At 35.6% G+C, this 25,841-nt stretch overlaps 1 protein-coding gene across 4 annotated transcripts in view; it reads left to right on the top strand.

Annotated features, from left to right (window-relative positions):
* The window catches only part of plekhg3 (pleckstrin homology and RhoGEF domain containing G3), a 59,160-nt gene that overhangs the window by 10,417 nt on the left and 22,902 nt on the right, over positions 1-25,841 (top strand). For 2 of the 4 annotated variants that reach the window (XM_073855541.1, XM_073855542.1), the window contains exons 2-4: positions 5,668-5,734; positions 22,827-23,260; positions 24,189-24,289. In XM_073855541.1, the coding sequence (XP_073711642.1) occupies positions 5,686-5,734; positions 22,827-23,260; positions 24,189-24,289 (584 nt within the window). In that variant the 5' untranslated portion in view covers positions 5,668-5,685. Of the gene's footprint in view, positions 1-5,667; positions 5,735-12,656; positions 12,843-18,748; positions 19,009-22,826; positions 23,261-24,188; positions 24,290-25,841 lie in introns of those variants that run through there. The other 2 variants (XM_073855543.1, XM_073855540.1) reach the window with 2 other exon arrangements.

Here is a 25,841-nt window from a genome sequence, read left to right as displayed (position 1 = left end):
TGTATAAATTAGGGGTGTGACGAGATCTGGTGCGACGAGATTAAATATGTATCGCGAGATTTTTTGTGTAGGTGAAATTCTGGCCGTTTTTGAAATAAAAGACTGCATCCTTCGGAGGTCGCATTTTTAAACTGCATTTACTTCATAAAGACTGTCTTAATAGAGACTACTAACAATTATAAAGTTTACTAATAATTTAGTTAATCGCAAATTGTTGTAATATGCTCATGACTTGCGAATGTAATGCTCAGTTAATGATCTGAAATAAACCTTAATGACGTATGCAGCCTGCATATGCGACATCCGGAGGATGCAGCTTTCTGTTTGACCCTTTTAGGGGCCAGTTACACCAAAGGCGTTTATGGCAGTTGCAGGCGCCTTTTTTAAATGATATTCTATGGGCATGGAGCGTTTGCGCGCTGTTTATGCGCGCTGAGCGCCTTGCGGTTTTTGCCGGCGGCCGCAGCACGCGCCTTTGAAGGAACGCTGAGAGCGGAGAAGCGCCCGACGTCATTCGCGTCTTTCCATTGTCCACTCGAATGAGGGGAGCTGCGGGCCTTATGTTGTGGTGAGAGAAGTTTACAGTTGCTTTGAAGAACAAGACTCCACTCGCTCACTCTCTCCTGCGTGTTTGTGCACCTCTCACCCTCAAACAAGGTCAGAGCAAGCGTCATCTTTTTAAAGTTTCTGCTAATATGACTGTTAACAGCAAAAGAGCGCTCACGCTTCAATATTTGATTGACAAGACAGCTGACTAGGTGGTTGCCTAGCAATATTAAAAGCCGCGTCGACTCGCACTGCTCTTTTTTAAAAAAAGGCAGTGCGTCGCGCCTTGCGTTTCCAAGCGTTTAAAGCGTGGTTGGTGTAATTAGCCTCTTAGGGGCCAGTCACACCAAAAGCGTTCATGGCAGTTGCAGGCGCCTTTTTTGAATGATATTCTATGGGCAGGGCGCGTTTGCGCGCTGTTTATGCGCGCCGAGCGCCTTGCGGTTTTCTGTCGCCTGCCGCGCACGCGTTTTTGAAGGAGCGCTGAGAGCGAGAAGCGCCTGACGTCATTCGCGTCTTCCATTGTCCAATCGAATGAGGGTAGAGGCGGGCCTTACATTGTGGTGAGGGAACTTTACAATTGCTTTGAAGAACCGGACTCTACTCGCTCACTCTCTTCTGTGTGTTTGTGCACCTCTCACCCTCAAACAAGGTCAGAGCAAGCGTCCTCTTTTTAAAGTTTCTGCTAATATGACAGTTAACAGCAAAAGAGCGCTCACGCTTCAATATTTGATTGACAAGACAGCTGACTCGGTGGTTGCTTAGCAATATGAAAAGCCGCGCCGCACTGCTCTTTTTTAAAAAAGGCAGTGCGTCGCGCCTTGCGTTTGCAAACGTTTAAAGCGCTTTTGGTGTGACTGCGCCCTTACAGTGCATGCATTATATTCTGTCTTTTACTGCATTTGCTTTTTTTGTTTGGGTTTCCAATAATGTTCGTTTGGGAGCTCGTATAAGGTCTGAGATGTGTTGTGTTTGTCTGTTGATCAGTGTCAGATGTGAAGTCTCAGCAGATTGAACCATCACAGAGTTTACATGATTTAATGTCTGCATGTTCGTTTCTATTGTAAAGAAATGGACGTATATTAAAAATATTCAAATGGATTTAAACATTGTTTGGCTAAAAATAAGCATTCTCTCCGTCTAAAGTGAAAGTGAAGATAGCGTCCGCGAGACGAGTCAACTATCTCCCCCTGCAGGCATTTGTTATAATATATACATAATGTTTTTTATTTATAGACCACAAATGTAATGTGTTTGTTAATGTTATGTTGTTTAATGTAACTTGGTTTTAATACTTTATTTGAACCAATTATTATTGCATCTTTGTTATTATGTAATTTTAAAGGCTACTGCTCACTTGGGTCTATTTTTATTACCCAAAAATAACAAATTACTTCATTATCAGTTTGTAAAATAATTGTTAGGGCCAGTCCTTGATTAGTTAAAACATTTAAAAATAACATGATTTCAGTTTCTTATTCATTTATTTTATCATCGAGGGTTTCTTAAAAAGTGTAAAAATATCGTCTCGTCTCGTTCTCGTGAACCCAATCTCGTGTCTCGTCTCGTCTCGTGGATTAAGTGTCTCGTCGTCACACCCCTAGTATAAATGTCTTTGTTTTGCTAAACACAAAGAAAGATATTTGTAATCAAGCAGGAGCACCTTTGATTTCCAAAGTAGGAAAAAATACTATGCCAGTCAGTGGTGCTCCAAAACTGTTTGGTTCCAAACATTGCTTAAAATAGGTTTGAAATAGGGATGAAACAGTACACAGTTTGTTTGTACTGTTACAGTTGGTCCACACCAAAAGATTTTTTAAATCGTATCAGTTTTTTTAATGTGAGAGACCACAAACATAGTGTGTTCCTATAGTGTGTGGAGTGCAGTTATGTGTTAATCATAGCACAACACACATCTTCAAATTCCCTTCACATAAGTTCACAAACAACATGAGTCTTAAAGGAGAACAGAGGAAATCTTGCAGAAATCTTGTGATGTCTCTCGTGGTCAAACGTGACGTAAATAAACACAACGGACGACAAGCGTAAATGTTATTAAAACTATGGACTGCTTTTTACTAGGGATGCACCGATACCACTTTTTTAGAATACGAGTACGAGTACTTGCATTTCAGTACTTGCCGATACCGAGTACTTAATAAAAAAACATGATTTAAATTTACAGGTAACAGCTTTAGTTATATAATTTAACAAAAAACAAGGGACTAGTTTGGAATTAAGAACATTTATTTAAAATGAAAAGCATGTTGTATGCAACATATTACAGAATAAATAATTATAAAAATAATTTAAACAGTGACTCGAGTATTTTTTTCAGTTTGTTGTAAACTCTGCCTCTTTGGACAACACAAGAGGCATCACCCCCTTACACGCCGCTCAAACATAGACATTTCTTAGACCGTGGTATCGATCCATGGTATCGGGGGACTTTTAACGAGTACGAGTACTTTAGAAAATGTGGTATCGATGCATCCCTACTTTTTACACCTCTGATGTCCATCTCACTTGAACTCTGCTTACTGCACCATGACTGTGGTTGTTATGGTTTCATCTTTCATCGGTTCATTTTCTGATTGAGTACTGTTTTGTTCCACATGTTCCAAGTTAAATATTTCCGATTTGCAATCAGAGCGCCTCTGACGTGCTTTCAAGCACGTGCCCTTAACACAACACAGGAAAATCTGACAAGATAATCATTTCGAACACAAAGACGAATGGGACTTAACTTAAAATTGTTGAAAGGGGAAAAATTAGCCCAAATTCTGCCTAAATATTCTTTGGTGTGTACCACGCTTTAGTTGTTATTGGCCTTTTCGCATGAAACACTTTTTTTTATCAGGGCAGACCATATTGTTGAATACTGAATGTTATATTATTATTATGGAGAGTGAATATGTTTCTTATAGCTGTGACAAATAACATTTTAATGAGTGAAAAAGCAGCTTTATCTGGATAGAAAGGAGGAAATGCATTGATTTTTGTTTAAGATTTTACTGCTTGTCATTATTAAGAATAAAAGCATTATTATATCTCATATAACATGTCAAATAGTGCTGCCTCACGATTAGTCGCGACTAATCGTTTGCAGAATAAAAGTTTATGTTTACATAATATATGTGGGTGTATTGTGTATAATAATTATGTATAAATACACATACACACATGCATGTATATAATTAAGAAACATTTGCATGTGTATATACATGTTTATATTTATATATAATCTATATTATATATAAATATAAATATGTATTATATAAATATATATTTTTCTTAAAATTTACATTTATGTGTGTGTGTTTATATAAACATAATTATTATACACAGTACACACAAGTTTATTATGTAAAACTTTTAATCTGCAAACGATTAGTCGCGACTAATCGTGAGGCACCACTAATGTCAAATGCTAATTAGCATATTAATTGTGTCATGTTGTGACATTTGTTGTTTGTGAACTCATATAAAGTCTGAGGTGCATTGTGTTTGTCTGTTAATTATTAACGTGTGGAGCTTTTCAGCAGTTTAAACCCTCACTTTTAGGTTACATAATTTAATGTCTGCATGTTCTTGCTCAAGAATTACATTGGCTGTTCCATTTCTATTGTAAAGAAGTGGACAAATATTACATTAAATATTTAAATGTCATTGAATTTAAGAGAGTAAACATGTACTCAAAATAAAAGTCAGGTAACAATCACAAGGCCGTTGGTGCCCTCTGCAGGCATTTGTTATAATACATAATGTTGGTTTTGATTACATTACATAATGTTTTTGTTTTGTTTTTGTTATATACAACTATATGTTTATTTGGTTTCGATTATTTATTTAAACTAATAATTATTTCATCTTCATTATTGTCATTTTAAAGGTTATTGCTCACTTTTTTATTACCAAAAATCTCAAATTACTTCATTATAATTTACCAAAATAATTGTTAGTGACAGTCTAGTTAATAGAACAAGTAAAAATTGTATGATTTCAGTTGAATAAAAGACTACATTTCATTCATATTTTTATCTTTGAGAATTTTTTAAAAAAAGTGTAAAAATCTTACCTCGTCCTATTCTTGTAAACCCAATCTCATGACTCGTCTTGTATTGTGTAGTAAGTGTCTCTTCACATACAGTATTTTCATAAATTGAACTATTTCAACTTCCACTGAACTACTAAAATCTACTGATTTAAAAACGCGATGCCATCTGACAAAATCACCTACGTTTGAGAGCGTCTGTGAAGTGCTACATTACGGTACTTCCTTTTTTTTCTCACGCAGTGCACGACCTTCATCTAGGAATCACAAAATATATTTTGATAGTAGCAAAAACAAATACGATGGAAGTCAATGGTTGCTGCCAACTGTGTGCTTATAATCATTGAATCAAATATCTTATTTTGTGTTCATCATAAAGAAACAACATGATGATGAGTAAATGATGACAGATTTTAAATTTTTGGGTGAACTGTCCCTTTAATGTCTGTTTTACATCACTTCCATATGGCTCTAATCTGTTTTTGGAAATCAAGGCATGAATACTGTGTATATATATATGCTGACGGATTAACACTACTGTACAGGTCAAACAAAGCACAGCACAAAAGGTTGATTGACACTGTGTTGGTTGGCAGGATTACTTGTTTCTAAGGAAACAGTAACTGGGTGTGGGATCCTAATGTTCCCTTTGTTTTATGGCCTGTCCTGAAGTGAAGGAAGTGGATTTATTCTCACAGGTCCTTCACAGGGTTTGATAGGTGCGCGCTCTGTGTTGATGCCTGTATGCTTGCATACTGGTGGCTAACCATTTTCTAGTCAATGTAAGCATTTCTGAAAGACCTAGTAAGATGAAACTGGAATTTCTGAGATTTGACTGATATTGCCAGACTTCACAGACAAACTATATCTGCAAGAAACCATATGTTAGTGTTGGAAAGGCTGTTCGTCTTACTGTTTCATGGTTGCCAGCTGTAAAAACATATTTGTCTGCATTTTTACTGTACAGACACAAATGAAAAACCATTACTACATAGAAAATAAGGAAGTTGATAGATGTTAGATGTTAGCGCTCAAAAAATAATTCAATCTTTTACTTTAATTCACAGGAGTGAGGCCTCGGTGCCATGCCAGAGAAATCCCACAGCACGACCCATGACATCCCAATGGGTGAAGGTAAGACCCTACTTTTATTCTGTAACTATATGCAAATTTAGGGTTGGGTGATATTTAGAAAAGTAATGCACTGATCAGGACTTTTCATGGCTGATTTCGATTGCCGATTTTTTACAAGCAAATGAGACAACAACTGCATTTGGTCTATAATGTATATATTTTAGTTATATTTTTTTCTATAATTACAAGATTTAAAAGAAAAACAACTGTTTGGCTTTGTGAAATTAGGCTAAATTAAAAAACACATGCACAAAAAAAAACACCAGACAGACTTAATAAAGCCTTCTCTATACTGGACGCATCCGCATGTGCAAGTTGGGTGCTCGAGACCTCATTTTTCTTGTAGGTGTGCACGGCAATGTTCGTAACCGTGCGCGCCTCCGCATTGGAAAATGATCGACCTCGAGGCGATTCTGTCCTGTGACGTATCTCTTTGATCAATTCATGCAAAACAATGTGAATACTATTTAGCTTACACTCTTAAAGTAAAATATGGAAACTTTGCCATTTAAAGCACAAATTATTTTACATATGACTTGAGACAAATTCACTGACATGCTTACCATAAACAGCACTTCTCAGGCATTATACTGAGATTGCTATTGAGATTTTTTGAGACAGTTCTCTTTAGAGCCACATTCATACTCAGTAATTTAGCTTGCTACTGGATATATAATTCAGCAACATCATGAATACCACAGGTTTCATTTTTGCATTTTTAGCCATTGTTATATTGGTGCATAGAAATAAACATTATTGTGCTTATTTTACAAAAACAAGTGTGAAAAACGAAAAAGCTGGATTTCCTGAATTGTTTACTTTGTTTATTCTTATAAATACTCTATATTATTAATATTGTTTCATATTACTGTAGCTATTGCATACTTTAGTTACAGCCTTTAAATCTGAATAGACAAGAGTATAGGGCCAGAATAGCTCTTTAACACTTCAGCCCTGTACACACTACACAGATACATTTGGTTATTGCTTCATAATTCATAAGAGTCTCATTTTGAAGAACTTGCATGGGACCACAGACAGGTTTTTTGGCTGTGAACACAAGTTAGTGGATATGTTCTTTTGTTTTGATTGGTGGATTGAGTTCAAAGGAAGTGAAGACAGAATTTATGACAGGCTCACAAAACTCAGTCACTGGAAAATGTTTCCAGAGCGTCCTACTCTGTTTTTTTATTATTTTTTAAGATGGACGTGTTTATGGTTTTTTGCAGTTATAGCCCAGACTGATGTTGTGGCACAATTTATCATTTGTGCCATCTTGTGGTATTTCTTTAAAATTGCTAAATACATTGTCTAAGTATGTGGAAATAATTTGTGAACCAAATACACAATTTTGCTGCTTTTATTACCCATATAACCATACCGTATGTACGGTATATAACATTTTTATTTTGGGTGAAAAGTAAACCTTCAAGTAACCCTTGACCGGGGTATGGGCGATAAACTGGTAGGTATACTGTAAAAAGTATTTGCTGAATTAAATTTTTTAGTTAAATCAACTAGTCATGTCATCTTACTTTTATTTATCTTGACTATCTTGAGATGAGTTGTTATAAGTTATTAAATGAAGTTGACTTGTTGTAGGAACTCTTTTTGTAGCAAATCTCTTGTCAAGATAAATAATAGGAAGGTGACTTGTAAATCTGAGTTAAAGGTGCAGTGTGTAAATTTTAGTGGCATCCAGTGGTGAGGTTGCGGATTGCAACCAACGGCTCAGTCCACTGCTTACCCCTCATTTTGAAACGCATAAAGAAGCTATGGTACCCGCCACTGGAAAACATGTAATTGACGGAGACAATTAAGTAAAAATGTTTGTCCATTAAGGGCTTCTGTAGAAACATGCAGGCACAAAATGGCGACTTCCACGTAAGGGGACCCTCTTTGTATGTAGATAAAAACGTCTCATTCTAAGGTAATAAAAACATAACGGTTCATTATAAAAAGGTCTTTATACACCCCTGATAATATAGTTTTGTATATTATTTTGCATTTCTGTCAAGAGATCATTCTAAAAATTACACACTGCACCTTTAATTCAACTAAAATATTAAAGCAACAAAGAATTTTTACAATGTATCTAAAACCTGTAGAAATTTGTGAACTGGTAGAGATTGTGGACAATCGTTTCTATCAATGTTACGCGCTAACGTCATGTTGCTGTGCGCATGGTGATGAAAATGTAATGTTTCATACATATTTATTTTTCTGTGTGAGAGGAGTGCGCAAGCTGCTCATCCGCTGCTCATTGAGCTTGTAAGCATTTTTGCAGCTTTATTAGCCTTAAATAAATCAAATTTGCATCAAATTGCTCGTCTTTGCAAATATCCTCATAAACATGACCATTTAGGTCTTATGAGAAAGTAAACAGCTGATAAAGAAAACGCAAAATAAGAGAAGTATACATCTGGACTTTGGTCTTAAAGGGGAAGTTACCTAATATTGCTCCTGTCTGTCACTCATGGTAATCAAACAGCATTGAGAGTAAATCTCTTACTGCTCTTGACTAGTGATGGGCACGGATATTTCGAATATTTGATCGGCAATAATAATTCGAATTTAAAAAATGCTATTCGAATGTTTGTTTGTTTGTTTTTAATGTGCCACCAAAGGGTTTCGACTTATTTAATGCTTTTTCACTTCATCTTTACTGTCTTTTACAGACTTAAATGTAAAATATATATGAACATTAATTTGTATGTATTTCTGATTGTTTGGCAATGCAGATTGCAGACGAATTTAAGTTTTTCCTTTTATCTCCGTGTTTGTCCGCGACGAGGGCTCACTTGTTATTAAACGTGCTTCTCCGCCGCCCGCATCAACACATCATGAGAGATTTGTAAGCTTTCTGTTATAAAGTCTACTTTATTTTGTTAATCACGAGACAGACACGGAGAACGAAATGAAACGGAGAACATTTATTATACATTTATTATATTGACTGAACCTGCAACAGCATTTGCATGTTGTCTCTGACAAAAATCATCATACTTTCTTTTCTGCTGGCTTTTTGGTTGATTAGGTTCACTGTCTCTCTTGGTTTTTTCTGCTCTTCTTTTCATTCTGTGTCACAAACTTATGCCTATACCACCTCTCCACATTAAAGTTGAATGTTCGGTTTCATTTAACATTCTGATGTTAGTTTATTCCTGTAGGCTATGGTTCCTCGTGACATTTTCTTTACAGTCTGAAGTTTGTTTTAAGTTAGGCTTGAGTGTATGGTCAATAAATAAAGGAATTAAAGAGATGGGCACAAAAATGTCCTCCAGTTTGTCACACCCCTTTTGTAATGCTCCTATTCCCTACCAGCGAGGCCCGCCCCACACTTTGAGAAATGCTGAGTTAAAGTAACATAAATATATACGTTGATTTAACAAAAATGCTGCATATTTTTTACAGTCTATGAAAAAATTACCTTTTCAACATGATACACCCCATTTTAAACTTGTAAAATGGTGCAAAATTAAAAAATATTCAGATTTGATTTTCTTGAAATGTATTTGTGATGGTGGATCATTCAGGCCATATTCCCACAGTACTTGCATGTTGCTTTCCAACTATTCTCAGGTTCAAATTGCATAGCAGTTCTTAACAAACAAAAACATGACAGTATTTTGTTACACAAGTATGCAGGAATTTTGACACCCTAGTACAAAAGTAAAGTTTTTCTAGTTAAAAAAATCTGAAGCATTTTTAAGACATCTGAGCTATGTTGAGTCTGTCCTATTGCTGCCAAAATGAACCGAACTCATGTCAAGAGGAATGTTTTTAAACAAGCAGAATTTGATCCTGGAAAGTCTGGGGGAATTTAAAACATCAGTTTTTCCAGTTCATTTGATAAGGAATGCATAACACGTTTTGCTGTCATGATGGTAATAAAAGAAGAGTATCTGTTAAGAAGCACCATAAACTATCCAGTAACCTGTATGACCGCTTGGCGTTTTTTTTCCTGGTTTGAATCTGGATGTTTAGTGGTGCCTGCTGTCGCTATTATTATGAACCAAAAACTTTTCATTATTGATCTTTTGATTATTGATTTCTTTTTAATTTTTGAAATATGAGTACTGATATTTCTGTTGTAAGTAATTCACCATAACTGATATCAGTGAGTACCATAAATAACATATAGATTACTTATAATAATCATTTATAGTTATAATTTAGTGCAGTCACACTGTATATGATGTTATAAAATCATGGTTATTGTCATGAACTGTATAATATATTATATATTTTTTCCTACACTCACTTTGCTATCAGCATCAACCTAAAATTAACCAAAATTAAAATTCAGTTATTGGAAACCATTGTGATTTGCACATCTGCCATAATATAAGTTTAGCACACTATGGAAAGCAGAATGCTGATCATTCAATTGATGATGATGTATAGAGGGTATGCACATGACGTCATCGTCGGCGAGAGGGACTGCGGTTACGCTCACTGAGTGGCAAAAGACAGAGCGGCAGTATTTGAGTACAGCGTGATATCGGCGAAAACACGGTGAAAACGCGTTGAAATGGGAAAAAGCTGTTGTGCGATAGACTGTACTAGCAGATTAACAAGAATTCGGAGCTATTGGTTTACAGACTGCCAAAAAACACCGAAAGGAGAATTAAATTGATCGTTCATTCCAACGTCCACAGACCACAGGTGGGTTGATCAGTTGCTAGGGTCACTATTAAGCAGAGTTTTCATTTTTCTACTTAAAAGTATTTTTCAAGTATTTGTATTTTATCTGTGTTTTTCTTTGGAAAACATACATTCCAAAGCATATTATCATAATTTTTACTCTATTACATTTCATAAACACACTTGTTTGTTTTACATTTAATATTTAAGTACATTAACGTACTTTTACTCAAGTAAATGTACACAATTTTAATGTAATAGGTATTAAATGCATTTTAATATGCAATATTAAAGAATACACAGTATGATTCTATGCTTTAGTATGAAGTGAAGTAATGTTTTTCCCAATACAAACACCCTAATAAAGCACAGATGCTTGGAAAATGTAACTAATGTAACTAAGTATTGTCCACCTCTGCTATCAAGTCCAACTAAATCCATTTTAAGCTGATAATAATCAGTTTTACTAGCATTTGCGCCGCAGCCACTATGAAAACCAGCCATTTTGTTGAAGGTTTGCCACTCGACGGGGACGAGTTCCGAAGTGGTCACGTGGAAAAGTGGCGTCAATGCATACCCTCTATATTTTATGTTGAGCACACCTGCTGATTGACAGTTTTAACAAATCTTTCTGGTCTGAGTCAGACAAACAGATGGTACCCTAAACTCATTCCATTCATCCAGCCCATGTTGTAAAGCCCTGTCAAGCTGCTTGGTGATACAGATTGCAATTACACTTGGTGCCACTAGTGGCACAGATATTGTGCTCTTTACCTTTAAAATGAAATTCTGCTGTAATGATTAAACGATCACAAAGTTGTAAATTTGTGTCCAGCTTATCACTCAATGCTTAGCCTGGTTTATCATGTTTCATGGAACAAAGAGGACATTTGGTATTTGCTTATTTATGTAAAACACCTGTGTATGACACTTTATTTGCCTGAGCACTAAACAAAGATGAATGCAGAGTTTTAAATACAAATCCAAGGGTTTTATCACTATGAGATCAGTGTGGAAAAAATGATGATCATTAACAGCAAGACAATCGAAAAATAATTAAGTGACTAAAGCACTAAAAATAAAGTAATGATGTGTTTGAAATGTTGTGAATAATTTTAGTTGACAGTGAGGTTGCTCTGTAATTTTCTTGATTTTCAAGTTTTGTAGTGTCCTGCAGTATTTTCATATATGCATTGTTGTAAAGCAGCTTTAAAGGATTTTACAGAAATGTCTGTGATCTAAATCAAATTATTGCAAAACGAATAAATACTAATTCACATTCAAAAGAATATGTTACATAGTTACATACATTTAATACAATATGCATTACATATTATAATCCAATAACATCTAAAGTACGATATGTAATACATTTCATTGTACCAGATTATTGTCCTCTTTTGCTAGTGTATGCCTCTTTTAATCCCTGGCTGCTGTCTTGTTTGACAGACCTAGAGCTGTTTCTTACGCAGGTAAATGGATTAACAAGTTAGATTAGCTGCTGGAGGTGAATGGAGAGAATTTACCCGCTGTCACCTTTGATTATTGTAAAACCATAACCATCTTGTGGGAGTGCCATTTAAGTGATGAGCAATAGCTCTGATCGCCCTATTATTTTGAGATTATAAGTGTATTTTACAGTTAATTTCCTAATTTTCCAAGCAGGTTATTTTGGGATTTCTTAGTGTTTGGATTAGAATCAAACTGTAAAAAAATCATTTGCTGCCTTAAATCTTTTTGTTTAATTAACTCAGATTTACTTACTATTATTTATCTTGACAAAGGATGAGTTGCTACAACTAAAATGAAGTTGATTTATTTCAGCTATATTTTGTAAGTTATAATAACTCATCTCTAGTCAAAATAAAGAGTTAAAATGACTTGTAAATCCGAGTTGATTAAACTAAAACTAAAAAATGTAAGGCAGCAATTCATTTTTTACAGTAATGCATTGTGATTGTCAGATACATCATAGAATTTAATGCGGCACATTTTTACCAAAGCATAATTTTTTTTTAATGAAATTCTTCTGAGAGAAAACCGTGCACCTTGTGTTGTGCAACTGTACAGTTTTGTTATCATGTTAAAGTGTCTTAATGAGATCTCAGGTGAATAGGGAGTTGTCCCTCTGTGCTGTTGTCATGCATTGTGTTGGGCTGTGCGAGGCAGCCGCGGGACTGTGATTATGTCATTGTCATTTTTCTACAGCTTTGCCGTGAGTGATGTGTTGTGTTGATAGAGTGCGTTCAACGCTGGCAATTAACTTTTACTAGATGAATATGTATCTTTTTTGTGGAGGACTGTCTGTGAACATTGCAAAGTGGATTTAAATCGACCCATCTGTATGGCAGGAGACGGTGCTTGTCTGTAGACTTGTTTAAGTACGTTAAGAAGGATTGTTCAATGTGTACCTGGCTGTCCTGGAAATCCTTGATTTGAAAGGCAAAGACTCTACATGAAGGTGTGTGAACATTTGTTTTTGGTTCGTTTCAATTTTAGTCTTAACTACATTAGACTTTAGTTTTACTGTAACCCCTTTATATTTTAAAACTATATTCATATACTGCTGTGAAATGTACCATTTATATATATATATATATATATATATATATATATAATTTTTTTTTTTTAATAAATTACACTGTTTTATATAGATATCTCCGTTTTAAGCTACTGTTTTATTTCGTGTTATTGAGGCATTTTTGTTTCAAGTTGTAGTTCAGATTCATTTGTTTTGTGTAACATTCTGTTGTCATTTGGGTCATTCAAGGCCTGTTGGCACAATACAGTCTCTGTACCTCTTAGGCAACAATGAATTGCTTTAACAAGCTGACTAGTATGCATACTACTAATGCTTAGCAAAAATGTAACCATGCCACCATTTGTTTATTCTTAGATTGTATTAGGACAAAGGAAAATGATAGGACGAGGTCTTCTGTTGTGCCTCACAGTTTAAAAACAAGCTAAGCTCTTTGTAGTTCTCATTTACAAGAAGAACCCTTGTTTCTATTTTTAGGATGCTTATCTGTTGTCACCTGCCAATGTCTCTTTTAAAACGTGTGGACTGTCGCATTAGTGCTGGGCTGTCAATCGCATTCGATTAGGACAGATTGGAAGTGATGTTTTTATTTATTACATTACAATAAAAAATATTTGTGTATAACGCTGGTAAAACACCACTGGAATGGAGCTGCAATACTCGCCCTCATGCCTACAGTAAATATATACCTATTTGATAGTAATATGTAGATTTTTTAATAACACTTAAAGGCCCATTTGCTAACTTTACACATAACTGATGTTTGTGTGTGACACCTTATTGTTTGGTAATTTAATGATTTTTTTTCTGACACATCAAAGCTTTATAACGTTGGCTTGTGCACAATCACTGGAAATAATCCAGCTGCATTGTCAGTGTTTGATGTATAAGTCTAATATGTATTAATTTCATTGGTTAAGAGCATTTTAACCAATATATTTTGCAATAACAGCCATATCTTATTATACAAACTTTTATGTTTTTGTGGTTGGATATCGTTTGCGTGGTCTTCATTGAGAGAGCTTATTTGACGTTTTGCTTACTTGTGTGTTCTTTTAGTTGTTGTTTTTTTCCGTATTATATTATGTTTTTTACAGTAACTCTGTTGGTCTCATATTGTTTATAAGAGCGAAAAGTCTAGTTTTGTTTAACATTTACTAAAGGACAGGTACATGCTTTAACTTCTAAAGGACTGCTAGCTAATTTTCATTGCTGTAGTTCACAGTGCTGTCCATACAAGTTTTTTTTGTGTGTGCGTGTCTTTGAAATAATCCGTAATTTTAAATAGACAAAAATTCTGATCATAAAGTCTACAGTATACACACGTTTTTTTTTGTGTTTTTCGTTACATTGTTTTTTTTTTTAAACAAACTGCGTAAATGTTGGCAGTTTAATGTGATGCTGTCATATGGTAGACATGAATATTTCTCAAAACCACATTTCAGCTACTGGGTGGACTGAGGACGGAGCCAACTGACAAGGATTAGATTTGCATGTAATACATATTATGCATTTATCCAGGAGCTTAGGATAAAAGCATTCAACCACTATTATTATATACAGAAGTTCATTCATTCCCTCGAAATTAAACCCACAAGTTGGCAGTGCTAGCAGCAATGCTCTTCCAGTTAAAGCAGGCGTAGTGAACCTGTCACTGATCTGAAGCCAGAACTGAATCAAGGGGCACATTTGGGTGCCTTGGCCCAATAAAATCTGAAACTCAAAGTTTTGAGTCTTTAGTAACAGTCCTGGTGGGAGTGTCCAGTCACTCTTAATCTGTGTTATTTCAGTGTAGACATCTGCTTCACTGCGGATTCACAGCTCAAGAATTTGAAGAATTACTGTACTGTACATTGGCTTTGGTTGGCATTATAGACAAGCCAGTTATATATATGTGTCCAATCCCCCAAGATCTGCAAAAAATACACTGAGCTACCAAAAGCAATACAAATGAAAATTACTAAATATCAAAATGCATTTCTCATAGTGATGCACTAAAAGAAAAATTCTGGGCCAAAGCCGAATAAAATGAAGCACTTAGCCGACTATACCGACAATTTTTTCACCATTGCATACACTCGAGAAATAAACTTAATTTAATTGAGTTAATTCAACAAAAAGTGTGTCAGATTTACTTCAGCCAACATAACATTGTTGCGTAAAACTAACAGATGAATAAAACCAATACAGACTGGAATCTTATTGGCTGATGATGTTGCAGTGTATTATGAGTAATTGTTGTTCTGGCACCCTACACTTGCAAAAGTGTAGCACCATTAGATAGGTATGTGAGTAAGTGGCCAAGTATGACTCAATGAACTTGTTCTGATATATTTTTAGAACACAAACAAACAAATGAATGGTTTGAAATGTAAGATTTAATTTCAAATATGTTTGTGATGTATTTGATAAGCTGTAATTAAAAGGTCTGTATGATGAGTTGTATTGAACAGCTGCACTGTGATTGATTGATTGATTCAGTGTTATGGGGTTATTAAATAGGTGATCCTAATTAAAGGGGTGGATTTTTGGCATTAATACATTTTTTGTCATCATTAATTAAAATTTTCATGTACAATCAACTCGATTCTTGTTTGTTGACACTACTAAGGTTTGTTAAATGTACTTGAACTTCTTTTGTAAAATGAAGTAAATGATTGATTGATTGATTGTTCAGATTACTTAAACAAATTAAGTGGAACCTGTTGACACAATTTTTAAAGTAAAATCCAACATTTCATTGTTTTGAGTAACAAGTTACATTTTCAAAATGTCATTTTTACAATATTTATTTCACATTATTTAAAAATGAACCGTTCTTTAACATTCCAGCAGACATTATCGTGCATTTTTACACTTGGTCACTTGCATTTTCTCTGATCAGATAGCGGAGTTGTTCCATTTCCATTCGGATATTAATCTGATCTTCTATTCCTGCACAAAATGTCAACTGTTCGTTTCTCCTTCTTAAGAAACTTGCAACGACCCTTAAATGCAACAAAAGGCAGCACTGTATGTTGGGCGGATCCGCGTCTGCTCGTTTCGCCCTGCACAAGCTTCAGTGCGCACTTCAGTACAGAGCAGCGGAAGAATGAAAACATTTGTTAATTAATTTTTTATTTCTTAATTTAATATTTATCGTGTTTGTCGTAGGATTTATTTGATTGTTACACTCTGGACATTGCTCTTTATCGTTCCTCTTCTCATTTAAAGTAGGTTGAACACCAGACTCTAAAAAAGTCTCACACATTGTTTTCTATGAGTATATGCACACTGGCGCCGACAGGTGGTGCCTGTCCACGGCGCCCAGCTTTGACTCAGGAAGTTGCTCAAATCCCTGTCGCGCCACACACATAGTTAAACATTAAATAACATCATATTTGTCCCAAATCATTAACGATTAACATTGGCTGCTAACGTATATTTTGCATTTTGAAGTAGACCCTATCTGACTAAGCTCACGCTATTTAATGTGCACTTCCAGTTTACGATACCTCCGAGTTGTCCTAGACGCGACTCGACACGGCGCTGAGCTGCGCGTCCGGTGTGCGACCCCCTAAGATGTGTGATGCAACGCAAAGGAGTCTCTTGCTCTTTGCCCTTGTTCATTCAGCAGACAAATACCTAGGAAAATAAATTGTTGTGTCTTTATCGTACTCTGGCTCCGCATGTTGTTCAGGGTGTCTTAAATTATATTATAAAACGGTTAGTTCCAAACCTTGATTCTGATTGGTCAATAGCTGTGCTTTATTCGCAATAAAACACTGCTATGACCAGTTCACCCAATGGTTCTATATATCACTGCGCCCTTAGCAACACCCTTAGAAACCACACGTATCGGTTTGTTGTTTTTATTTGAGCTTTTCATGCATATTACACGTTGTTCACGGTCAGGGGCTATTTTTTTCTAGCAGAAGGAATGCTTTTTTACTTTAATATTGTGTGGTAACCATTTTATAAAAGCAGTAAGGTATTAGAGGCAAGTGCTGTATCGTGAATAAGTAATTGCTAAAAGGGGTTGCATGCACGCCGCTTCTCTTCATGCCTAACAACGCTGCTACTTATTCACGATACAGCACAGCCTCTCGTACCTTATTGCTTACATAATAAATGAAACTTGTAGTGCTGTATGTTTTCACATCTTTCTTAGACTGTTTCAAATGCTTTCACCAACATGTTTTGCTGCATGTGTGAAGTGTGCACGCCTCTCACTTGGTGCTGGTTGCTTTTTCATTGCGACATCAAAGACCTCATTGTTTGGAAAAGTTTATTCGGTCATTTCACTTGTTCACTAGTTTTTTGGCTATTTTCAGGCAAATAATTTTGATTGACAAATATTCAGTGCATCAGAATTGCTGCAAACTGTAGGTCAGTCCTATGCTTAAATGTGATCATGAAATAAAACACACTGAATTGACTTAAAAAGGAAGTATTTAAAGTGTCTGTTGAATGCTGCTGTTTTCATCTCTACTGTCTAATGGCTTACTCACACTATCTGCTTTAAACCCAGCATGTTTGATTCCCAAAGTCTGGTTCATTTGACTGATGTGATCAGTCCATACTGTACTGTTCTCGGGCATGGCACTATTAACTGCACCCTGGCCAATAATAAAGAAATGGATTGCGCACAACGTCAAAATAGTGAAAGTGTATTGAGTGTCCATTTTGTCAGTATTATTGTGTGATTATTATTATTGATCTAAGAGTAAAATAGTCTAGATTATGGGTATCAAACCTTATTGTGAGCAAGAGCCACCGCAATGGATAAAACAATCTGGAGGGCTCAAAACTTCTTTTGCTTGTTGGTTTTATTTTATTCTACTTGTTGATATGTTTTATCATTGTTTAAAATGTTAGCATACATAAAAGAAGCTAAACTAATATAAAAAATATCTAACAAATAAATAAATAATGATGTTGGACACCACTGGTCTAAGAGCTGTAGTGCCTGTACTGGTAGCCCTTTTGGTTTTTAATTGAGACTGTACCAGAAATGAAGATTTGAGAGTTTTCTGAGAACAACAGAGACTGAAAAGATCTGAAATACATACTGTACAGCGGCAAATCCATATTAAATACAAATCTTCAAATCTAAAATTTATTTTAGTTTTATCTTTAGAATCTTTAGTCTTTATAAAGACATATCTGAAATAAACTAGCATGAATGGACAGAACTGGGCAAGACCTGAGTCTCAGTGGTATGGCAGTGACCTTCTAACCACCCACCCATTGTCATCATGCCATTTGTGTCCCTGGGGGCAGCTAGCCAGTTCAAAGTCAGCAATAGGTCACCAATGACGTTTATCTGTTACCCCGTTGGCCCTAGGAAAGGTTAGTATAAAAAGCTTTTAACTCCTACATTGGCAAACCAAAACGGCCAGGATCCTCCAATTACAGAGTTATTGTATCTGCAATGATTTGTAGTTTGGAACATTGTAAATTTCTTTTAATCCAGGTATAAAACTGTTCTTTATTGCATTAACACAAGCCTATAAATAAGTATATGAAACTTTTCATTGGTTGCAAAATATTAACCTCCGCTGGCTAGTATGGAAATGTAGAGGTTAGCGAAGAATGTTTATGACATCAAAGCCGTATTGTTTGAGTCCAGCTGCCAATCCTTATCCCTGCCAGGGAGAGACCAATACTGGTTACATACTGCTCCCGTTACATTCCTTCTGTCTTACTGAGCTACAAACAACTTTCTCGGTTTCAGCTCTTTTATGATCACAGTCATACGCAACCAGTGGCCCCTCCCTCCCTAAGAAAAGAGGTGTGCTCTGTTTGTGCACGTGAAGGCGTGTGTGTAATAGACATCTGTAGCTTCAGTCACAGGAGAAGCCGGTACTAAAACTTTGTTGGATATTACTCTGATGCTTTTGAGAAAATCTGAAAAAAATCCTGATGGCCTAAAAAACATTCGAGCTGAAGCAAAGATAGCAACAAGCTATGAGTTTTCGTGGCCAATACAAGGACCGCTCTTTTGGAATGGTTCTCCTACCGAATCTGGTCGTTGTTACTTTAGGGAGTGTTTGGGAGGATAAAAGACGTTTCGCTAGTCTTAATCGCAGGTTATCAAGATGGTTTGGTAAGTCATAATTAAGTCATTTCAAAATTGTGATGGGTTTTCTAAGACTCAAGGAACATGATGGTTTGAGATTGTTTTTTGTGCTCTGTAGTAAGTATCAAAAATATGGATTTGTCTCTATTAGAAAATTAAATGTACTTTAATTGTTCACTCTTAAACATAAAAGTGCTTAAAAAATTTCTTCACAGCGATGCCATAAAAAAAGAAAGATTTTTGGTTCCACAAAGAACCATTCAGTCAAAAGCTCTTTAAAAACCATTTCTTTCTTACCTTTTTATGATTTGAATAATCTTTTTCACCACAAATAACCTTTTTTGAAACAGAAAGGCTCTTCAGATGTTAAAGGTTTTTTATGGAACCATTTAGCCAAAAATGAGGCACCTTAATTTGGAGCTATATAAAAGGTTTTTCAAAGTTGAGCTACAGCTTCTTCATCTGTTTGCCATCTACTTTCTTAACATTATTAATATCATCCAATTAGTCCACTGAAGTAAAGACATATTCCCAACATTTACCACGGTAACTACATTGTTACATTCACTAAAACATGTCACATTACCTCTGTTTTTTTACACTTAACATGTACTGTATACACTCTGGATAAAACTGAGCTACAGGTATGAGCTTTTAAGTTAAAAAAAATATTCTGACATTATAAAATGACAAAGCATTGTTTTATTCCCACTAATAACTAATAGTTACATGCATTCAAGTCTTTTGCCAAAATGATGTCGGTCATGTTTTCACGTTTGCCAAATATTGTGTCTTTAGGCCGGTTTATGCCCATATTAACAAGTTAGTGCATTCATACGGCACGTGTAAGAAGCGCGTGCTTGCATTTCTGGTCTATTTTTGCTGCACTGCTCACGCTCAATTAAATGGACATTTTATTGTTTAAATGCTTATGGATTGACTCAAAAAATACTATAAAATCATGTATGCGATTTCCTAGTGTCTTTTAAAACTTTAGCAATTTAACAAAAAGTGCCAGAAGTTTATTTTGCCCAAATCCCAAAAACATGTTTATGTGATTTATAATAAAATCACAAATACACAGCATGTTGAATGCTTATTGTTTATGTTAGTGGAACATGTTTTTATTGTGCTGTCAGTCTTTCACTCTTTGCTCTGCAATTGAATTCTCATCTTCCTTTATAACCTTCAGAGAAACAGATAAATAAGGGATAAGGGTATTGTGTTATACCCTTATGCTGTATATTTTGGAGGGAAACGTGATGGCATTGTCACTAAGTGAAACCACATCTTTTATCTGAACGTTCAGATGAACAGATTAGATAATGTGGCTTGCTTTATATGTCTAAAAATGTGGATTGAACAAAAGAGTTATATAAACTACATTGACAGTCAATTAAGCATCTTAAAGGGGTTTTGCTCAGAAATATATGTATGTACAGTAATTAAAGTTATGTGAACTTGTGATTGTTGTACTGGTGTAAGCTGCAGCCAGTGTGAAAGCAACATAGGCACGCTCTCCTGACACGAAGTTCAGGCGATGCTACTCGACGTCTAAAGCAACAAGTGCTATAATCAGGCAGGGATGCCAGTGGTCTGGATCTCATAATACTGCAATTGTAACCTGAGGCAGGCTAGTCATTCTAGAAACCAAACCAATGTGGTGGCAAGCAACTGGTTTATATGGGGGCCTGTTTGGGAACATCCACCATATGTGGCTCCTGCACTGCAGAAGTACTTTCAGATGTCTGGTGGGACCACTTTTACTCATTGCAATGATGTTTTACGGTCCAAATGTTTAATAAAAGGAACCTAAGATCCATTGAACAGCCCTGGCAAACACGGGCTCTGTTCTTAAACTTACTGAACTGCCTTGCTATCTCTTTACATGCTACATTCAACAACATCCTGTCAGCCACACAAATTGTGCTTTACTGCACAGGAGACATGATGACTCACAATTAATTCTGAAGGAGATATGATGAAATATGTGACCCTAGATCACAAAACTTAAGTCGCATGGGTATATTTATAGCAATAGCCAACAATACATTGTTTGTGGTCAAAATTATAGATTTTTCTTTTATGCCAAAAAACATGGCATGTTCCATGGCATATTTTGTCAATTTCCTGCCATAAATATATAAAAACTTTATTTTTGTGAATGGATGCAGTTGCTAAGGACTTTTTGGACAACTTTAAATGCAATTTTCTCAATATTTGGATTTTCTTTGCCCATTTAGATTCCAGATTTTCAAAAAGTTGTATCCTGGTCAAATATCGTCTCATCATCATAAACCATACATGGATGGAAAAATTTATTTAACTTTCAGATGATGTATAAATCTCAATTTCAAAAATGTGACCCTTTTGGTTTGGTGGTCCAGGGTCACATACTGTATGATACCCTGCTATATAAATGATAAAGAGCACAAATAAATAAATTAAATATTATATTATACTACTATTTATGGTATGTTATATATAGTATGCATCATATAAGTATGGTATATTCCCTATATAATAGCATGTCATTGACCATCAATCAATGATAATAAGATACAGAGGTTAAAGTCCAGCTCGTGGTTTACAGGGGATGGGCTGGCAGTAGACGCTAGTGCTATTTGAAAGTGTTTGCTTGCATGGAAATGAAGGGAGAAAATGAGTTTCCTCCCTCTATCCCGCTTTTAACCTTTACTTTGTTTTTCAAGGATAAACAGTTGATGGGACACACCGGCTCTCAGCATGTATGGGTATAATGCTTGACTGTCTACTAACAGTTTTTCTTGAATCTTATTTTATAACCTTAGGAAAAAGTTTTAAGTAATTTCAAGTTTGTGACTGCTACAGTAGAATTTAATGAGAAACTCAGTATAAATAGGGTACAAATTGAGAAATGTGGCTCTGAGCTTTTTAATAATCAAGGTTTTATTAGCGCAACTACATCATTGGACATTTTAAAAAATATATCATTGCTATGTCTGCTGTAGGGTAAGGTCCACTTCTGCTATAGATCTACACAGATGTAAACATGTTGTTTTTTATTTCATTCAAACTGATTGCGAGCCCATTTGTGTGATCTAATGGAAAGAATTCAACTTTTCTGTTCCTAATGCTTGGACACTTGTTGTAGACTTGCATTCCAGTCGCAGACAAATGATTGATTCTTTTGGACAGATGTGCTTTGTGATTCATCTCTTTCTTGCGAACACATTTATCATGTTCACGTTTATCTGGAAACTTTCTGCTTAAGCAGTGAGACGCATGGTACTGCTTTTGCATACTTTCTGACTATTTGAATAGGCTTCTGTGTCTGATGTAATATGGAAAGGGCAAGACTTCTTTTTAAATGTATTTCTTTTTCTTGCTTGCATTTGCTTGTCATGGCCTATGTGTTGTGGAATTTATTTAATAATTGTTATTATATCACAGTCAAATCAGATTGAAATCACAGATGAGGTCTGACACATTTCAAGCAATTTCATAAGATGGGTGTGTTGTTAACTACATAAGAAACAAAAGATCTAAAAATAGTCTTAAACATTGCTAGATGCCACATTTGGAGTCATTGAAAAATGGGAGATATACACACGCCTGTGGTCACACATCAGCTGTTTGCTATAATAATGTGAGAAGAGTTTTTGTCTAATAACTACAAATAACTATTTAGAAACATTTTTGTCCTCACCACAGCACCATCAGCAGTTTATGGCTTATTTATGACTGTAAGCAAAAGTAGTTATCTAGAGGAAAAATGGCAGAAATACAGTAAACTAGTGAACATTAACAGACATATTATGTTGAGGATGTGGATTAATCACTATCCATTATTTCTCTCTTTTTAGAATCTCCTCGGTTGTCCACTGGCTCTGTTGGCAGCAATGACCGGGCGTCAACAGCTACGCTGTCTGATTGTTCGGACTTCCCAGATGTCCAGAGACCCGTAAGTGTGGTGTCCACCATCTCATCTGGGTCAGGTTCTTCTCGAGAAGACGTTCCTCTGTCAGGCATCCCATCCGCTGGTGCTCCTGTTGAGGACAACGTGGATTTGGAGTTGATGCCTGCTGGGAATCCGAGAGAGACTCAGAACACTAACCTGTTCCTCCTGCAAAATAGCAGCAATGCTGTGAACAGCAATCGTAACTCTCAGCACTCTTCAAGTCCATTTGTTGCAAAAACCATGGCACCCAACCCTGGACTCACCTACCTGGACCGCGTGGTAATGGAGATCCTTGAGACGGAGCGAATGTATGTGAGAGATCTGCGGAGTATCGTAGAGGTTAGCACCCGTCTTAAGCTTTCCTCATTGGGATCGTAATTTTTAAGCACCTTGGTATGAATTAGGGGTGGGTGGTATGAGGTTAAGTAGGAACAGTGTAAAACGTAAAATAGATATTCCAGGATTTCGTTAACTCGGGGTTTAGAATAACACAGGGTTAATTATTTCAAGTGTGAAAAGACTTACTTATTAAGTTGTTGCTCTGAAAACTTTGCTTGGTGCTGATAATACTTCTTACATTAGGGGCTTCTGTTTTTTCTTTGTACTAGAACTAAAGTTGAAGTATGCTTAAACCCAGCAAAAAGACATGTCACATCTAATATGACTCTAGCAGTTAGACATCCAGTGCAGAGATTATCATGTTACGTAACATCAGGTTTGACAATTGGATTGTGTGATTGAGTCAGTCCTCAAAGTACAACGCTAGCTTAAAGTGAGATTATAAACAGTCATGATGTGTAAAAACATCAACATGTGTTATTATAATACTATTTTATTTGAACATTTCTGTAATATATTTGAACCTTGTAGATTTGGAATGCTAAATAAAAGATTTCCAGATTTTTTTTTTAAAGTGATTTTTTTTGGCCATTTTTGCCTTTATTTAATAGATAGTAATTACATATGACAGGAAAGTTTAGGGTGAAGAGAGGGGTATGGGATTGGCAAAGGACTTTGAGCCGGTATTCGAACTCGGGTCGCCAGAAGTGTGTCTGCACCATGTGTCGGAGCACCATCCACTACACCATTGGCTCCGACAGATTTCCAGATTTTTTTATGAAATTTGTATTCGCTTTGGTTTATGTGATTTAAAAAAATTTTTTTTATTAAAGTACTCATATTTATTAGATTTAAAAAGTGACGTTACACTTTCATCCCATTCAAATAATTAGCCAGTTAGTTGACATGACTGATTTTCTCTTCGCAGGACTATCTTGCTCACATTATAGACACTGGAGATCTTCCTATCGGGCCAGACCAGGTGTGTGCTCTGTTCGGAAACATAGAGGACATCTATGAATTTAACAGGTAAGAATTGATTTATTATTAAACTGCTTACCATGTCCTTTGGTATATGACTTCTTTAGTGTTTTTTTTTTCACATTTGCTAAAGCTAAACAGTGCAAATTAGTGTTTTTAACTTTGTGTCTTTAGTAAATCCCGACCGTAGTTTTTTTTTAATTCAAAATGATGGTTAGGACTGGTGCAAGTTGTTAGTAAATCTGGTCCTAGGTGTTTCTGACAGTTTTTTATTGGTAGATAAAGTTTACAATACATGATATGTTTATGCCCTTCCTCTTTTTCTGCTAAAGGTTGACTTGCCAAGCTCTCTAATTTATTGTTACTCCTTTATGCCAACATATATCTTTATCTTTTAAATTTATTGGATTCAAACCAAATGATAAGATTATTCATAAACTATTGAAAGATAATTTTTGCATCAGTTCAAATACAGTGTAATATTTTTGCATCCTGTTTTTTTTAGTGCTGTCATGTAAATGTAAATACCATTAAGCTGTCTGTGAATAGTAGGCCTTGTTGTCCCGTGACCTATACGCCTTATTCAGTCCGTCACCATGTAGATTTTAAACCGAGACTGTGAGGGATGGACCTCTATTGTTTTGTATCAGGTCATTCAGCCATTAAAACACAGAAAATACATCGTTTTACAAAATTTCACAGGACAAAGTACCTCAGAAAACGTGGATTATTAACATTAGAAGAAACATATGACCTAATTTGAGATGAGAATAGCACATTGTGTACATAACATCTCTGTTTAGCCTGTTGGCTAATTGCTAATTTCTCATGTTGTAAACATGTTTACTTTTCTTTAAAACACTAATACAAAATTTTATGACAACAACTAAGAATACATCTCCAGTTTGTATAGATCATAAGAGTATGTCACATGTATTTTCTCCGTTATGTTTTTTCAAGACATGAACATTAACTTGTTTTAAAGAAAAGTAAGCATGCGCACAACATTAGAAATTAGTGAATAGCCAACAGGCTAATGGACGTCCATTCCTCACAGCCTCGTTTTGGAATCAACATGGCGGCAGGCTGAAAAAGGCGTATTGTGTATTTGGTAAACTGGTATGTAACATACAGTTGACCTTGCTAACAAAGTGCCTACTTTTAAACACATCAAATGCCTCAAATTTTGTTGTTTCAGCCCTGTTACCCAAGCTTTTATAGAGTAAAAACCAACACTTGCTCCCCAACTTGATGGTCCTATTGAGTGAGCGCTTAATTACAGAGTAAGCGTAAGCGCCATTCTGGCTTTAATGTTTATTTGCTTGGAAACATGTAACATAAATCAGGATTTGACCCTGTGTTTAGACATTACCAGGGTAACAACACCTTGTTCACTCACCATTTGACATACCACTTAGCTAAACTATACATTTTAGGGCCCTATTGTGGTTCATGCCTTTTTTGTAGCCTTGACCACATTTGTTATTCGTTTTCTTTCAAACACGTGACACAGTATTGACATGTACAGTACAATGGCCTGTCTGTTTACACAGAGTGCCTTTGTTAGCATACGCTCCCCGCTTCAGCATGATCTAAAAGA

This window comes from Misgurnus anguillicaudatus, chromosome 18, assembly GCF_027580225.2.
Source record: "Misgurnus anguillicaudatus chromosome 18, ASM2758022v2, whole genome shotgun sequence".
NCBI classification, from domain to species: domain Eukaryota; kingdom Metazoa; phylum Chordata; class Actinopteri; order Cypriniformes; family Cobitidae; genus Misgurnus; species Misgurnus anguillicaudatus.
The sequence above is the reverse complement of the archived record's forward strand: the minus strand, read 5'-3'. Positions and strand labels throughout refer to the sequence as shown.